At 35.1% G+C, this 18,737-nt stretch overlaps 1 protein-coding gene across 8 annotated transcripts in view; it reads right to left on the bottom strand.

Moving 5' to 3' along the window:
- Nucleotides 1-18,737, bottom strand: part of REEP3 (receptor accessory protein 3) — a 151,526-nt gene that overhangs the window by 97,884 nt on the left and 34,905 nt on the right. For all 8 annotated transcript variants that reach the window (XM_059899601.1, XM_059899603.1, XM_059899602.1 and 5 more), the window contains exon 2: nucleotides 6,877-6,949. In XM_059899601.1, coding sequence (XP_059755584.1) covers nucleotides 6,877-6,949 — 73 coding nt within the window. The remainder of the gene's footprint in view (nucleotides 1-6,876; nucleotides 6,950-18,737) is intronic.

Raw genomic sequence — 18,737 nt, 5'->3', positions numbered from 1 at the left:
TAGGGATGAGGAGGGTGGGGAACTGTTGTTTTTCATAATAAGCCTTGGACAGCTGTTTGATTTAAAAATTATAAATAAGTACAGCTTTGATAAAAGCAAAAACTAAGTTAAAAGTAGATCAGAAAAGAAAATAAACAGATAGGAATGTGGCCTGACAAAACTAATTTTCAAAAAATTAAAAAAAAATTCCCCTTTAATCAATGAGTTAATCTTTACACTTCCCAAATTATTAAAACCTTTCAATCAAATGAGTATTTTTAATCCAAAATATGAAAAGATGCCTGGGGAGCACTTTTGACAATAAAGAAAAGTTCTTTACTATGTTTTTTCACTATGTTTTTTCCCTTATAACTAATAGACAAACTTCTATCTAGTACACAGAATTAGTAGACAACTTCAGATTTTACCAACTGACAAGAACTGTAGAACTAGCATGTAGCATATTTGTTCACTTTCATATCACCCAAATATTCAGTCACAAATTAGGTCACTTTCAAAAGCCAAGTCAACAGTGTTTTAGAGGGCCTTTAAAAAAGTAATCTCCCAGAGTTTTCCCTGTTCTTTGTTCTTGCTCATAGTAAATCTCAGGACCAAATGTCTGATTTTGATTTGTAAGTGCTATTAGCCAGTCTTTTTCATTGCCACTTTCTCCAACATTCTTAGAATAAGAACACTGTTTTCCTAGAAAAGCGACAGCAATTATACACGACTTGGAAGTAAACACTCTATTTTCAAGTCATGAGACGGTATAAGCTTGAAAAAATTTGCAAAACCATTCTAATTCTTCAGTGAGTTTACATTTCAATTACTGCAAGACTGAAAGACTTTAAGTAGGCCATATCAGCCACACTATACAGGAAATTATATCCTAGGAAAGCTCTGTTTTAAAAATAGGCAAAGGAAGAAAGGAAGGTTGCCAAAATACACAGCACTTTCCATTTGTTTTGATTTGAATACAGCATCTGTTTTATCAGGTGCAATCTACTATTCGCAGGCTTAAGGGGAATGGTAGTAGTTAGCGTTTGAAGAAGTAAATTAATAAAAAATGTTTGCTTTCTGAAAATAATTTTGAAGTAGATATCAGTAGAATTTAGGTAACAACCAAACACGACAAAGTAACTGGGTTTAGGGATAAGTCAGATTGGACTGTGTACTCCTTAACCCAGTAGAATCAAAGCTGAGAAACCAGACTAATCCACTTAAGAAATGTACATGCTCTTGAAACACTATTTAATATTTCTTATATACTTAGAAGTCAACTCTTCTTTCTTTTTTTATTCACTCATTAAAAAAATATTGAGTACCTACTATGTAACATGTACTGTTCTAGGTACAGGAATATAGCAATTAACAAAGCAACAAAACTCTCTATGGAGCTTATCTGGTGGGGAAGACAAACACATATAAAAAATACAATACAGATAGTATAAAAGACTATTAAAAATATAACAGGGGAATTTTAAGAAGGTTAATTTTACTAAGAAACTACCATATGCAAAGCAAATTTGGATGGGATTACCATACAAGAGAACTTTGTGAGAACAGAGTTTTGATAAAACTTCTATAAGTCAGAGGTGAAATTGGATGACTAAGTTTAGGTGAGACTCAGCAAGAAGATGATATTCAAAATTTTTGTCGGCCAAAAAAAACCACAAAAAACACCAGACCATCCAGAAAAAGATTTGCTACCTTTAGTAAAACACTTAAAAAAAATTTTTTTTTTTGTCGGAAGTAAATTTAGGTTGGAAATATTTAAAGAACTGCCAAGACTATACAGAACTTTCAAAAACTTCTCATTTCATCTTTAACCATTTTGATCACGGTTGATTTAGATGCTTATGGGTCCTGCCCTAGTACTGGTTAAGCTGCCTCATTGCTCTTCTTAGAAAATATCCATATAATTGTGGCCCCTGAAGATCTACCTTGGAATTAATCAGAGGCATATTCACTGGCTGGTTGGGAAAGCTCTTTCAACTTTTTCGTGTAGAATCCTCATTTACTTTTCTAATCTGGTACCATTCCTGCCTTAGTGATCCATGTGACTCTGGGCAAGTTAATTCACTTCACTGAGCCTAGAATATTCTAATATTCCTTACTACTTTATAGAGTTGTAGTGAGGGCCAGTGCGATATTGTAGTACACAGAATAATGTCCCCCTCCCCCAAAGATGCCCACGTCTTAAGCCCTGGAACCTATGAATATGTCAGGTTGTGTGTTAAAGGAGAAATCAGGCAGCAGTTGGAATTCAGGTTTGCTTATCAGCTGACCCTCAGACTGGGAGAGGAGCCTGGATTACTCAGGTGAATCCAGTGTAGTCACGAGAGTCTGTATAAGTGGAAGAGGAAGGCAGAAGGGAGAACCAGAGAGCTGGCAGCTTGAGAAGGTCTCAGTCAAGTGTTCCTGGCTTTGAAGATGGAGGAATACAGCCGTAAGCCAAGGAGTGTGGGCAGCCTATAGAAGCTAGCAAAGGTAAGGAAACCGATTTTCCCTTGTAGCCTCACAAAGGAATGTAGCTGTGGATCCATTTCAGATTTTTGACCTCTGAGACTGTAAGAGAATACACTTGTGTTGGTTTAAGCCAGTAAGTGTGTGGTAATTGTTACAGTAGCAATTGGAAACAATAATATAGAAAAGTATTTTGAAATTGGTAGGAAATTATATAAATGTAAGATGTTATCTTTCTAGTATTATATCTGCTTAGTCTCTTCAGCAGATTTGATGGCAGACAGCTTGGTCACCAGGAGGTCTCTAGAGCTGTATCAAATTTCCTTGTCAAAAGCAGATTCCTGCCTTTCCTGTTTCGGTGCCTATTTTTGCATTCGCTCTAGCTCTCATCTAATTTGTGAAGCAGAGTTGATTACCATGTAATAATCAAACCAGTGCCAGCCACCTGCCTTTCTAGTTGCCTAGTTTCTCTTCAATTACTCATGATTCTGATATTCCCAAAGGGATGGTTAAGAAAACTTTTTCCAATAATAGCATTTAAGTCTCAGCAGTTACATCTTGGGGTTGAATCCATTACTGAGGATAGCTTTGAATAGGTGAACACCTGGACATTCTTAGAAGCTTTAGCTCCTTGATGTTCTTTCCAAGATAATTAAGACTTTCAGATACCCTGGTTAATATTGTTCAAAAATGCTAAAAACTTCCTTAAAAAAATGGAAAAGAACAGGCTATAGACAAAAAAGGCTTTTAAATGACCCTAAAAGTGATATAATAATGCTCTGGGGCTGGAATAGGAAAGAGATACTAGAAATCTTAATGATATAAGGTTAGAAAAAAAAATTCCCTTGTTGATTTTGCTCCATAGCAGTGTCAACAACAAATTGGCACTTGCCATTGGTACTTGCCAACAAAACAAGAAAACTTTTTCCAGAGTTGTAATACTGTAGCAAAATTATGTATAGATAATTCTTAACTTTGTTTATGAGTTATTCTCTAAAAGCTGTGCAAGGCAATACGTGAAGTATATCTCCAAATAAGCATATACGCAGATATGTATGTATATCGGTACATGTCAAGTCTTATAGTTTTTCCATCAGTTTGAATAAGAATGTTAATAGATTCTCTTCCATAGGTTACATTATCTTTAACTTATGAAGCAGAATTAAAATTTCAGGGTTAGGGGGCTTCCCTGGTGGTGCAGTGGTTAAGAATCAGCCTGCCAATGCAGGGGACACAAGTTCAAGCCCTGGTCCAGGAAGATCCCACATGCCGTGGAGCAACTAAGCCCTGTGTGCCACAACTACTGAGCCTGCGCTCTAGAGCCTGAGAGCCACAACTACTGAAGCCCGTGTGCCACAACTACTGAAGCCCGCGCGCCTAGAGCCCATGCTCCGCAACAAGAGAAGCCACTGCAATGAGAAGCTTGCGCACCACAACGAAGAGTAGCCCCTGCTCTCAGCAACTAGAGAAAACCCACGTGCGGTAGCAAAGACCCAGTGCAGCCAAAAATTAAATAAATGAATAAATAAATTAAAAAAAAATTTTCAGGGTTAGACCATTCTTATTAATCCCAAATTTATAGAATAATCTAGTAATAAAAATTTATAGACTAATCTAGTAATAAAAATTGAGTGTTGTATTAAGGGATAAAACTCACAAATCCATGTTTTTAAGTCCTTAAAAATTAACATTAATAAAGTTAAATTGACACATAGTAATAAATAGACTAATATTTTTATAATGGTTCTTAGACCAATACCCAAATAACACCATATTTTCTGCCCTTTTAGCATTAATTAACACATAACGGGCCTGTTTCTTTTTATTATAATTTGTTATGAATACCTTTATATTTCTTCTTGCTATCTTACCTTTTATTTTAGGGGATGGTATTTGTGTGCCTGCTGATAATACCCTTATATTATTAGAGCTTCATTTTCAACTTGTACTTAACTTTTTTTCCCAACAAAAACATTGCACATTTGGGAAGGAAGATAGGAGAATACCTCAAGCAGAAATATGTACACAAAGACACACAGAGGCTTACCAGTTATTGTTTACCCTGGGTGTATAATACTTTATAGGTAAGATGGACCCAGAGTTGAGAAACATATCACCATGTACTTCAACTATATAATTAATTAGGTTCAGAAAAAAGATCTCATTTAATAACAGTATCATAAACATTTCAAATAAGGAGCATTGTATTGGCCAGTACAGTTATTAAGTACTAGCCAGTTGTATACTCCCAGCTCATATTTTCGTGGTGTTTGGAAATGAAGAGCAACTCTTATTTTTATCTTTCAAAAGAGCAATTAAATTCAAATATGACACCGTAAGGCAAAGTGTTGTCTATGGACTAGTGCAAGGTTGTGAATTGTTGCTGTTAATACAAAATTGTCAGTTATTTCAGGTCTACTGAATCTAATAATAAAAAGAAGTTGGGGTTGTATTTCGTATGTTCTTGGGTTTTCGTTTCATTTTTCTAGTAATTACTTTTTAATTTTATTTTAAAAAGTATTTGTCTATGACTTAATGGAAATTATTTAAAAAGAAAACAAAAAATCCCAAACTGGTCCTATACCACAGGTAGCTTGAGAAGCACTGTTAACTGAAGAAACTTGCTTGTTTCTAAAAACTAAAGTATGCCAGTACCGTAAAACAATATTTGAAGAATTTATTATGATATATATTAATACATGGCCTTTCAAGCCATTAACAATTACTTTAAATTACTAGGACTTAATGTGGTTCCATCTCTTAAGACTTTGCACCAATCTTAGATCCAAGAGATAAATATATATATTAAAAGGACAGAAAAATTTCAGAGCTCAACTGAATAACCTCTCTACCTCTGCTAGGTATATTCCACCATTCTAATTAATTTGTATATACTTTACTTCAAAATTAGTTTTATACAGAAGATAAAAAGTGAGTATAAATGTTCAATAGGATGGGTTAGCTATAAAGGTTTCAGAGCCTCCCCCTACTCAAAAAACAAGAACAAACTACCCTGAACAAATAGAATAAAGAATATGTTCTCTGGTCATTTGATAAGTTGGATGACAAGGCTACCATCCAAGATCCCTTGTAAAGAACCATGGCTATATATCCAAGAGAACTGAAATTAGGTACTCAAACAAAGCCTTGTACACAAATGTTTATAGCAGCACTATTCATAATACTAAAAAGCTGGAAATAATGCAGATGTCTGTCAATGGATAAATGGAGAAACAAAATGTTCTATGTGCATGCAGTTTTACTCAGCCATAAAAAGGAATGAAATAATGATACATGATATAATGTGGATGAATCTTGAAAACATTATCCTAGGTAAAAGGAAGCCAGACACAAAAGGTCACATATTATATGATTCAGTTTATATGAAATACCCAGAATCCATACAAACAAAGCAGATTGATGGTTGCTAGGGGCTGGGGGGCAGGGGCAGTGTGACGAGTAACTGCTTAACGGGTATGTTGTTTTATTTTGGAGTGATGAAAATCTTTTGGAAGTAGACAGAAGTAGTGTTTGCACAAGATTGTGAATGTAGTGAATGCCACCAATTGTTCACTATGAAATGGTTAGTTTTATGTTACCTGAATGTCACCTCAATTAAAAAAAGAACCACAGCTACTGATGTGCAGTTCTCAGTGTTGACTGCTTACCCCTGTTGATTAACCACTAATAAGCTATGCTTTTGCTATTCTCTGAAAATTCCCTTCATCACAAATAGTAAACTTATGCCAGGATTTATAGGTGGGGAAGCCCATTTACCATTGAACATTATGGATAAAATTGGGAGGGAGAACTTACAGAAATGTGTAAATAAATGAATGAATAATAAAGAAAAGAAGAAAATTTTAAAAATTAGTGAAATAAAAAAAAAAACAGTTAAGGAACAGGGAAGAGGAAAGTAAAAGAGAAAAGAAACATTGATGACTGAAGAGGAAATCATTACAAATATAGTATGATTCAAGAAGAAAAAAGATTGTAATTGTCAGTAGTCATGAGGTATCTATGTATTTAAATCAATTAGAAAGGGACAAAACAACTATGAAGGAAGAAAAAAGGTTTTGGGACCAGAGAGATATTCTTGGTGTACCTATCCATTTAAACAAGAATAAAAAACAGACAATTTCCCAACCTCTTATTTTACTGGGACTTAAAGTCTAAATGAATAAGAGATCCAATTACTCATTTGGGGATCATACTTATTTAACTGCCAACTGACAGCAAACTATTTTTGAAACTCCACTTTGCAATTGTATTCAAAATTAGTTTTAAAAAAAGACTAACTTTATTACATTTATATCACATTTTTAACCCAAAACATTATTCCAGCTGTTTCTAAAATAATGGCAGTTTTTCTAGTATTGTATATAATGGATACATTCAACTAGAATTGATCACTCACAAAACTATACTTACATATTCCTTCACGTTTTTTGTTTTCACAGCTTTGTATGAATAATATGCAGGATAAAGCATTCCAAACACCAACCTAAAAGTAAAAAGTACAAGAGGACTAATCAAACATAATAATGCTTTTAACAGCTCATGAAAATTTCACCTAATAGAAAAGCAGAAAGTACATGGAGAACATATGACAGTGTAAATATGTATGAAAACTTTGTGTATAAACTAAATCCACTCAGAAAATCAAACTAAAAATACAATTTTTGTTAAACAAAAAGATGGTTTCAGTATTCTAGGTAGTTTCATGGGAAAAAAAGATTTATTTTTAAAAACTGCCACTTAAAATCTTTTTTACTAATTACAAAAAATATTCTGTAGATCCTTGAACATTTGGAAAATGTACAAAATTGCCAAAAGAATAAAATTTGCCCCAACGCTACCAGTCAGAAATAACCACAGGCAACACTTTACTGTATGCAAATCCTACTTTTTATCCATGTGTAGTATACCTAAAACATAAATATAGCATGCATGCCCACACACACATAATTTGGGGTAATGGAAAAAGTGGCCCTTCACTCCATTGGTTTGAGAAGCACTGATTTCTAATTATGACAGTGCTGTGAAACTATACTTGATACATTTATTACAATATATCTTAAAATAACTTAAATTTTTTTAAATTGGAGTATAGTTGATTTACAATGTTGTGTTAACTTCAGGTGTACAGCAAAGTGAATCAGTTATACATATACATATTTCCACTCTTTTTTAGATTCTTTTCCCATATAGGTCATTTCAGAGTATTGAGTAGAGTTCCCTGTGCTATACACTAGGTCCTTATTAGTTATCTATTTTATATATAGTAGTGTGTATATGTCAATCCCAATCTCTCATTTTATTCTTCCCCCCTTACCCCCTGGTAACCATAAGTTTGTTTTCTACATTTGTAACTCTATTTCTGTTTTGTAGATAAGTTCATTTGTACCTTTTTTTTAGATTCCACATATATGTGATATCACATGATATTTGGCTTTCTCTGTCTGACTTACTTTACTCAGTATGACAATCTCTAGGTCCATCCATGTTGCTGCAAATGGCATTATTTCCTTCTTTTTTATGGCTCAGTAATATTCCATTGTGTTATATATATATATATATATATATATATATATACATACACACACACACACACACCACATCTTTATCCATTCTAAAGTAACTCTTAAAGCATTTATAAAATGACAATCACTAACAGGACTTAATTTAATGCTCTCTGTTACAATTATTTCACCAAATTCCAGATCCAAGAGGGTGTGTGTGTGTGTGTCAGATACAGAAATGGCATGACACAGTATATATGGTTTACAATTGGCATTTTCACATAACATCATGGAATTTTTTGTCTTCAAATATTAGTCTACAGTATTAATACCTTCATTACATTCCACATTGACATTCACATAATTTATTTAAACAGTCCCATATTTATAGGCTTTTGGTTAATTTCCAGATTTTTGCTATTGCACATAATACTGTGAAAAACATTTCTATGCACACTGATATACACTTTCTGGTTGCAGTATTGCTGCTTCGAAGAGTGCACACATTTCTGCCTATTACCAAAAATGCCCTCCAGAGAAGTAGTTCCACTTTGCATTCCTATACATTGCCAATCGTGTGTACCATCATTTAAAAAAAGTTTGCCAGCTAAATAGGAGAAAAATAATCACCTTATATGTTCTAATGTGCATTTCTGAGCACCAGTAAGTATGAGTTTTTCTCAAGTGTTCACTGGTTTTTTGATACATGAGTGTATGATATTCTGTTGTCTATTTTTCTTTCTTTAATCTATTTTTAAAAAAGAGTTATTTTAGAATAGTTTTATTTTTACAGAAAAGTTGGGAAGATGGCATAGATAATTCCCAATACCCTACACTGAGTTACTCCTATCAATAACATCTTGCATCAGTATGGTACATTTATCATAATTAATATATTATTAACTAAAGTCCAAACTTTATTCAGATGTCTTTAGTTTTTACCTAGCATCCTTTTTCTGTCCCAGGATCCCATCCAGGAGAGCATATTATATTTAGTTGTCTTGCCTCCTTAGGTCCTCTTGGCTGTAAGTTTCTCAGACTTTCCTTGGTAAATGATCTTGATGGTTTTTTCATACCATGTGTTTTTTGTTTTGTTTTAATTAATTAGTTAGGTTGCACTGGGCCTTAGTTGCAGCTTGCAGGCTCCTTAGTTGCAGCAGATGGGCTCCTTTTAGTTGGGGCTCGAAGGCTCCTTAGTTGTGGCATGCAAACTTTTAGTTGAGGCATGCGTGTGGGATCTAGTTCCCCGACCAGGGATTGAACCCGGGCCCGCTGCATTGGGAGCGCAGAGTCTTAACCACTGCGCCACCAGGGAAGTCCCTGATGTAGACAGTTTTGAAGAATATGGGCCAACTATGCTGTAGGAAGCCACTCGACTGGCATTTGTCTGATGTTTTTCTCATGATTAGACTGAGGTGTGGGTTTGGGGGAGGAAGATCACGGAGGCTAAGTTCCATCTCATCATATTAAGGGCACATACTATTAGTATGGCTTATCACTATTGATGTTAACCTTGGCCACCAGGCTGAGGTAGTGTGTGTTAGATTTGGTAACTTTAAGGTTACTCCCACCACCTCCATGCTGTAGTCTTTGGAAGGAAGTCACTATGCACAGGCTTGAGTGGGGAGTTGCCCTCTACCTCCTTGAGAGTGGATTAGCTATATAAATTATTTGGAATTCTTCTGCACGGGAGATTTGTCTATTCTTCCCCAGTTATTTATTTATTCAATAATGTATTTATGTCAATATGGACTCATAGGTTTATTTTACACTTTGGATTTTAATCCAATAATACTTTATTTTGTTGCTCAAAAGCTTTGAACATTGGGACATCTTTCGGTTAGTTCCTGTGTCCCTCTGACATACCTCCATAATTGTGAGGGACGGATTTTTTCTTTTTTTTTTTTTTTAGCAATTTGTTACTTTCTGGCACTACATAATGCGCCAGGCTCATACTGTGTACTTCCTGTCGCATTCCTAGAATCAGCCACTCCTCCAAGCAGCCTCCGTTCCTTTTATTGGATGATGGTATTTAAGACCCAGATCTGGGTGCTAGGTGTGCTCATTGTTACTACAGTGTTGTTGATTTGAGGCCCTTCTTTGTCTATTTTGTATGTTAGCCAATATTTTTCTAGGTTATTGTTATCTTTCAATTTTGTTTATGAAGTTTGCTGAAATACATACTGTATTATGTTTGCTAGGGCTGCCATAATGAAATATCACAGACTGGATGGTTTAAACAACAGATACTTATTTTCTCATAGTTCTGGAGGCTGGAAGTCCAAGATCAAGGTGTTGGCATATTTGGTTTTTTCCTGAGGCCTTCTTCCTCCTTGGATTGCAGATGGTCACATTCTCACTGTGTCCTCACGTGGTCATACCTTGGTCCATGTGTGTGTCCTAATCTCTTCTTCTTGTAAGAACACCAGTCATACTGGATTCAGGCCCACCCTAAATACCTCATTTGAATTTAACTGCCTCTTTAAAGATCTTATCTCCAAATACAGTCACATTCTGAGATACCGCGGGTTAGGACTTCAACATACAAGTTTTGCGAGGGGGACATAATTCAGCCCTTAACACATACTGTATATTTAAGAACTTTTACATTAAATAAATGTTTCCATTTATATTAAATAAGCATTCTTTTTTTTTTTTTAAGGAACTCCTTTATTTTATTTATATTTATTTTTGGCTGTGTTGGGTCTTCGTTTCTGTGCAAGGGCTTTCTCCAGCTGCGGCAAGCGGGGGCCTCTCACTATCGCGGCCTCTCTTGTTGCAGAGCACAGGCTCCAGACACACAGGCTCAGTAGTTGTGGCTCACGGGCCCAGCCGCTCCGCGGCACGTGGGATCTTCCCAGACCAGGGCTCGAACCCGTGTCCCCTGCATTAGCAGGCAGACTCTCAACCACTGCGCCACCAGGGAAGCCCTAAATAAGCATTCTTACACTGAGAGCAAGTAAATATTTATATCTCTATATAAGAGATAAAGAGAGATTTTTTAGTTTACTTACAGATTATTTGGGGGAGGGGGATGGGCTATAAATCCCTGGTGACTTTCTTATCCTTCACAAAGCTGAACCCTGGATTTGGGGCTCGTGTAACCGGTTAGAGGAATACCAAGTCTTCTCCTGTTGGGGGTTTTATCCTCACCACCTGGAAGCCACTTGATTAACATTCTCTGCCTTACCTAACGGTACTACCCTGTGAATGCTATTTCACCAGAAGCCAATCCCCAGACTCTGGATATGAGATTTTTAGCTGTGCCACAGAGCCTAGGGCCTTTCAGTTTAACACAGGCACCCCACAAGGCACAGAGGCTTTCCAGCTTAGTGACTTCTAAGAAAGCGATTTACCTTAGAACCTGAGGTGTAAACAAGAATACAACTCTCAGGTCTGCTATGTGTTCATCCTCACTGCAGACCTAAGGTATAATCCCAAAGTTAGCCACCACAGTTATAGTTTACATATTCAAGTTAGCCATTTCCATCCACTTCGTATTTCCCTTGAGAATTTGGACACAATCAACATATTATCTTCCATATTCCCATGCAATCAAGTACCGCTGGATTTAAATTCAACATGAGATTCTCCATCACTATCAGTGTATGGATCTTTGACTCCTCCTTCCCCTGCTACATCATCCATCCAATCTGTAACTCAGTCCTGTTGGCTCTTCCTTGGTGAGCATCCACACATCCATCCTCTTTTATTTTCAAATTAGTGGCCAATGATACATTTAGGTTCTTTCCATCTCATCTGACTTACTGAATGGTTTCCCAACACAGCCTCTGGCTCCACTGTCAGATCAGTCTTCCTAATATTGATCTACTCTACTACCTAATATCTACCCTACCTTCCTAATATTGATCTGCTCTACTACCTTGCTTAAACACTTCAGTAGTTGGCCTCTTCACCCCTTTGCCAACCAGCCCATGTAGGGGCTCATCAGAACGTATTTTGAAAACCACTGCCTTATATAAACCATCTGTTTCAACATGGTTTCCTCAATATGCCTCCTGTATGATATTTCTACTTCAATCCTGGAGTGTGTGCTTCTGCCTGCAATGCCTCCTTCCCTCCTTATCCTCCCTCCTCTTCTTCCATTTTTTTTCTTGCTTAATTAATTCACATTTTTCCTTCAAGATCCCACCCTCCTCCACAGACCTCTAAATTACTTTTATTGTGAAATGTAGAATTTGTCAGGATTAGTCATTTTGCCTTTAGCATATTCTATTTTATTTTTAAAAATATTTATTTATTTATTTTTGGCTGCGTTGGGTCTTTGTTGCTGCACGCGGGCTTTCTCTAGTTGCAGCAAGCAGGGGCTACTCTTAGTTGTGGTGCATGGGCCTCTCATTGCAGTGGCTTCTCTTGTTGCGGAGCACGGGCTCTAGGCGCGTGGGCTTCAGTAGTTGTGGCTCGTGGGCTCTAGAGCACAGGCTCAGCAGTTGTGGCACACGGGCTTAGCTGCTCCACGGCATGAGGGATCTTCCTGGACCAGGGCTCAAACCCGTGTCCCCTGCATTGGCAGGTGGACTCTTAACCACTGCGCTACCGGGGAAGTCCCTAGCATACTCTATTTTAGATCATTTGAATTTTTAATGTATATATAACTGACTTTCAAAATAGATAATTTTCTCACATATAGTAAGGTTTGGTGCTAGTTGATGCTATACATACAGGTGTTTTGCTTTTATTTTCTAACCTCTGTAGTGAATAGAAACAGTCAAATGAACAAACACAACGTCCCTAACAGCTAACTTTTGTTAAGAGTAGAAAACAATAATGTATTTCATTTGGAATGCTGGAAAGATTAAATGTTTTAGTGAATAGTGGGACAATTTTTAAGGACCACCACTGTTAATATTATAATTTATTACTGCTCCAATGTGAATATTACTGGATAATTTATTACTAACATCTGTAATATTTTCTAGGTTATTTTTTGGTTCATTTTCTTTAATATTGGCTTCTACTGGAGAAGTTTGCAACCTGGGAGGTCAGGCATAAAGCCAAAGTATGAGCACACACTGTATAAAATCAAATAAAGTTTATTTTAGAAGGCCACCTACAAGATAAACTTATGGTTTATAAAGGGAGTATTTTCTACAAATAAAATTGACCTATAAATTTGAATATCGTTTCAGTTATAGAGGTAGGAAGAAATAGCTACTCATTTACTCTTAGTCTTATTTCTGCCTACAGACTGGAGAACTTTGCCAAAATACTCATAATACCCTTCCCTCCCACTAAGGTAAAGTTGCCTATACGAACACTGGCTGTGTTGAAAAACACTATTTAAAAAAGGAAATAAAATTTATGGGAATGCAGTAGTGAAGATGGTTCTTATATCATTTTTCATATACGGAGAATACTTGAAATACCTATTTTCTGGACAGATGGTACGACACAATCCATCCTTCACCAAAATTGTTTTAGAGAATTATATCATGTTCAAAGGCAAGTCTAAGAAGCAACGAGTAAGAGTGCTTTCAATACTAGAATTAATGTCATTAAAGCATAAAAGTTAAACATCATTTCATAAAAAATTGATTAACGCTTTTTCTGATTAAGATCTTAAAAAGAACTTACTTTAGAATTTTTGTAAGATGTAGAAAAGTATAAAAAAGACAATAAAAATCACAGGTAATTCCATTATTGAATAAACTATCTTTCTTTTTGGTAAAGATTATTCCAAATATATATTTATGTATATTTGTTATAATTTTTATCAAACTTTTCACAAGTCTGATATCACTCAAATCGTTTGAAAACCTTAAAAATGCATCAATAATAGTTAAATAACAACACTGATAAAGAATTAATTTACATTTAAACAAATGACAAAGCACTAATTCCAAGGATTTAAACTTCCTTTTTTATCTATTATTCTTGTCATTCTTTTAAAAAAGATTATGAAAAATGAAATTATACACAAATAGTATAGTATTAATAAAATAAATCCCACTATCCCTATCACCTAGTTTTAAGAATCTTTAACAGTGATCCAGTCTTAACATTTTGGTATTATCTTTTGAAGTTTTTTCTATAATCTTTTAAAAACATTAGTTTAAAACATAACATCATTTTAAAGACTATTTTAAAAACATGTTGTAATAAATATGTTATAGAATACTAAAAACAATCAATTGACATCTGAGAGCATATAGATTTTTGTCCTGCCCTTCCACTAAATGTTACATTATGAACATTTTCTTATATCTTTAAATATTCTTTAAGAACGTCATTTAACAACTATATAGTATAATATTCCTTCATATGAATGAAAATCATACGTTCCTGTATGTGTACTATTTTAATTAATGCTATGATGAACAATCTTTCTCTGATTACTAATAACAGCAATTATTTATCAACATTTTATACTAGGCAGGATGTTAAGCACTTTCTGTATATGACTTCATTTAATTCTCACAATAACACCTAGAGATATGTGCTATTTTCATACCTATTTTACCGATGAAAAGACTGAGCCTTACAGAAGTTAAGAAATTAATCCGGTTTCATAACAGCTTATAACTTTATTGGCTAGATTCAAAGCCAGGCACTCTCACTCCAAAATCCACACTTAAAGATCACTATTTCCCAATGACATTATCCTAGAAGGGGAATAGCTAAGTCAAACAGGCTGAGATTTTGAAGAGCTTTAATATATATTGCCAAACTGCTCTTCAGAAAAGTAACATCATTTTATATTCTTACAAGGAATGTATAAAATACCCATTTAAGGACTATTTAATAAGATTAAAAAAAAGTCAAACAGGTGAAATAGATTAGGAGTCAGTAGGCATTTTTTCCAACAGATGAACTGTGTTTTTAAGATAATATGTGGATTAGAACAATCATGCAGTGTATAAATTGCTATGAAAAGAGAAAAACATCCCAAAATATTATAGTTAATGATATTAACATTTAATTTCAGAATTATTTTAATTCCCCCTAAATTGTCTTTAGATTACAAGTTCCTGCTCTAATAATAGAAAGGAATTTACATTGTAGTTTGTTAAAAGGAAGCATTACAAACAGCTTATTGCTGATATTAAACTATATAATGCTAATACGTAACGTGACCATGCTCATTGGCACCTGGTGTTATTCACTCAGCAAATTCTCCTCATTCCACTGCATTCAGAATCATGCTCCCAAACAAAAAAAAAAATGTTAATTATGGTGTTCTATTACATTAAAGGACAAACTCAATGAGACGAGAGATTAACTAAAATGGGATAACTAATATTAAAGAAACAAAGCATAGGATCAAAAGTCAGAATGATGAAAGACAGATGTACCAGACTCGTTAGGATTAGTCACAATGAACATAGATACCATGTACACTCTCAAAGAGCAACGTAAAATACAATACTCTCCAGGCCCTCATCAAAGAGTATAAACAAACCCCACCTGTCTGTAATCCAGTTCACACCAAAGACCAAGACCAGTGAAATGTACATAAAATAGCCTGGCGTAAGGATGGCAAACATGCAGAGGTCTCTCTGCTACTCATTCCTGTGACCAAGAGAGAAACTGCTAGTCATTCACTGCACTCTTTTCTGCTGACCCTGGTCTCGGAATCCTTGTCAACACAGCACCAACATAAGCTCACAACAAAGGACGGAAGCTAACTGGACTTATTTGCCTTTTTTTTTTTTTTTTTTTTTTTGCCATCCTTGTTCTAAACCTTTATTTCTGTAGGTGGTGTCACTCTAAATTTGGATCAAGCTCGACTACCAGATTATATTCCTAAACATGATACCTATCTTCTTTGGGGGAAAATTCACTTTAACTGAGTTGTTTTTTAATATTACATTCTTGTTTTTTCTTGAAGTATATTATAAGAAACTGCCATGTGAAACCCATGGCTATAAATACTAGGGGAATAGTATTAAGGGCATTGTCTATTATATTGGTATCCCTATATATGAAATTTCATGTGTGAGATTTACTTTGGAATTCGGTACAATGCAATGCTTAGCTTTCTTTGAGAAAATGATGCCCTTCCTTCTGATAAGAATTATATTATTCCTTTTTTCCCCCCCACTAATTGCGAGGAAGCTCATAGGCAAAATGTTGTTCAATATGATGGGCCTTAAGTTTGGCATATTTATATAGTACTTGTATTCACCAGATTTTTATTTTATATTTTGATTGCTATTTTTTCCTAGTCTTAATTCTCTTATTTTTCTTTACATTCTAACATATACATTTGGCAAATGATTTCTCAAATAATTTGAAAGAACATAGCAGAGCATAAAAAATAGTTAAAATGCACTGGGCACTGCGATTAAGCACAGAATTCAGCTCTACGGTGCCAGAGAACCAAGAAACGCATTTTTTAGTGTAGGTAGCTGTGACTGAGAACCACTGTTGGTTCCCCAGCTTAGCCACACATGAAAATATTTTGGAGAGCTTCTTTTTAAATACTGTTTTTGTTGCTGTTGCTTGAAACTTTTAACATAGGTAATCTAAAAAACAGAATAAAGTAGAAAATGCAAAGTAGAAGTCTCCTCCCATTTTGAAACAATCTATTTTCCCACAGAAGCATGGAAACAATTTCTTGGATATCTTACAATCAACTAATTTAAATATATAAAACACATTAATAACAAAACAGTAAATACTCAAACTCCTCATTTCCTAATTATTTTATTCCTAACTACTTTGACTACATTTTGCTATGCTCTTGAAGTTATTTACACTTATTCTATTTGTATGGTGGAAATACTAAGTGTTCTGTGTGTGTCTCCTCCCAGCTCCACATTTGGTGACATCACACTGGTAGCTTGAAATAGGCTATTATTGTAGGGAGTATTTACATCATGGAAATTAGCAAATGATATGAATCAGTCCCTTTGCCCCAGTTATTAAGCATTCCCAGCACACCACTGCCTATATGTGTTTTAGCCAAGGGAAACTATAGTATGTTTCTATTAGAAGAACAATGAAATACTATATGTAGAAAGAATTCACAGAATTTAGTGAAATCAAAAAGTCAGGCTATTCTGGCAATCAAGTTTATAAAAGGCTTCATGCAAGATGAAGAGAAAGAGGGCAAACGTTTTTTGCCCTTTATCATAGTTCAATTCTGTTTGAAGATTAGGTCTCTAATATTAACATAGACTCTGGTGAATTTTTAAAATAAAAGTAGACTCTTAAATATTAGGGAATCGGAATTCCCTGGTGGTGCAGTTGTTAAGAATCCATCTGCCAATGCAAGGGACACAGGTTTGAGCCCTGGTCCGGGAAGATGCTACATCCCGGGAAGCAACTAACCCCGTGCGCCACAACTACTGAGCCTGCGCTCTAGAGCCTGCGAGCCACAACTACTGAGCCCACATGCCACAACTACTTAAGACTGCACGTCAAGAGCCCGTGCTCCACAACAGGAGAAGCCACCACAATGAGAAGCCCACACACCTCAATGAAGAGTAGCCCCTGCTCTCCGCAACTAGAGAAAGCCCGCGTGCAGCAACGAAGACCCAACGCAGCCAAAAAATAAATAAATAAATAAATAAATAAATAAATAAAATATTAGTGAATCCTAGAAATCCTATTGTATAACAGTAGTTTTCTGAATTTTTTCAAAGCAGTATTTTCCCCCCAGAGGAAATCTTTCTTAGGATCATCAAAAAATAAGAGATGAATGCAAATAAATGAGACAAATGCAATTAAGTTGTCCTCAGAGAATTTAGCTTCCATGATTGTAGAATCCTCTGAGGAATCCTAAACCCTTGAGAACTACTTGAAAAGCATCCTCTATAAATGGTTTAGAAGCTTGCAAATCTGTCTGTATATAGGAATCAACTGGGAATGAGAATCTTTGGAAGTGGGGCCCAAGAATTTGAATTTCTGAATTCTGCATCTTCAACAAACTAAGGTGTGACAACATTAGGTTACTTTAGTCTTGGATTAAAACTGATTATGATTAAGCAAATGTTGTCCATATGCTAAGCTCTAACTGTATTTTTAGAAGTAATGTGACTATAGGTTATCTGGACTTTTGTCAAACTCTGTCTTTACTTAAATTCTAAAATAAATGTAAGAGATCATAAGGGAAGAGAGTTGTACAGAGTAAAGTGGCAAAAATTAATAAATCTTTGAAAATAATAAATTTGTGCCTGTTTAAGGCTAAATGATTACAACTGGTACAAGGTCTGGTGATAACCCATTTATCTGTGTATATTCTTTCTAAATGAATCATTATGCCACTGTTTAAGCAGCCATCATGTAGCAAAAGTTCATATATGATTACTAAAAATAATATGTAACTTTTGTCTTATACAGATTTCAAGAAAAGATTTGTTGCTAAGAATCTCTACTAGTAGAGAATTCCCATTTAGTAAAACAAGTTAAGTGGCTTTAAAGAAAAGTATGAAAATTACAATCACGAGGAAAAAGTCAAACCCATGAGGAAAAACCCAAATCCTGAATTCTTTAACCAGTGATACAAGTTTAAAACTGCCAAGGAGAGAAAAACACAGTAAAAATTTCCTTTGAAAGATTTTATACATGTTTTAATTATAGTCATCAAGAGCTATAAAGCTTGGAATTTTCATGTTGTCAGAGCTAAACATCTAATTTTACTTCAGAGCTTCTAATTTCTACTCTTAAAGGAAAGCTAAAGATAAAACTAAGGGGAAAGAAATCAATTCACAGTAAATCAGACTAGTATTTCATCATCCTCTTACTCTTTTCCCTAGCCACCACCTCACCCCCCAACCACCAGGGCCTACTATGTGGTAGGCCCAG

Source organism: Balaenoptera ricei, chromosome 16 (genome assembly GCF_028023285.1).
Source record: "Balaenoptera ricei isolate mBalRic1 chromosome 16, mBalRic1.hap2, whole genome shotgun sequence".
NCBI lineage: Eukaryota > Metazoa > Chordata > Mammalia > Artiodactyla > Balaenopteridae > Balaenoptera > Balaenoptera ricei.
Note: the sequence above shows the minus strand (reverse complement) of the source record. Positions and strands in the feature narration are given on the sequence as shown.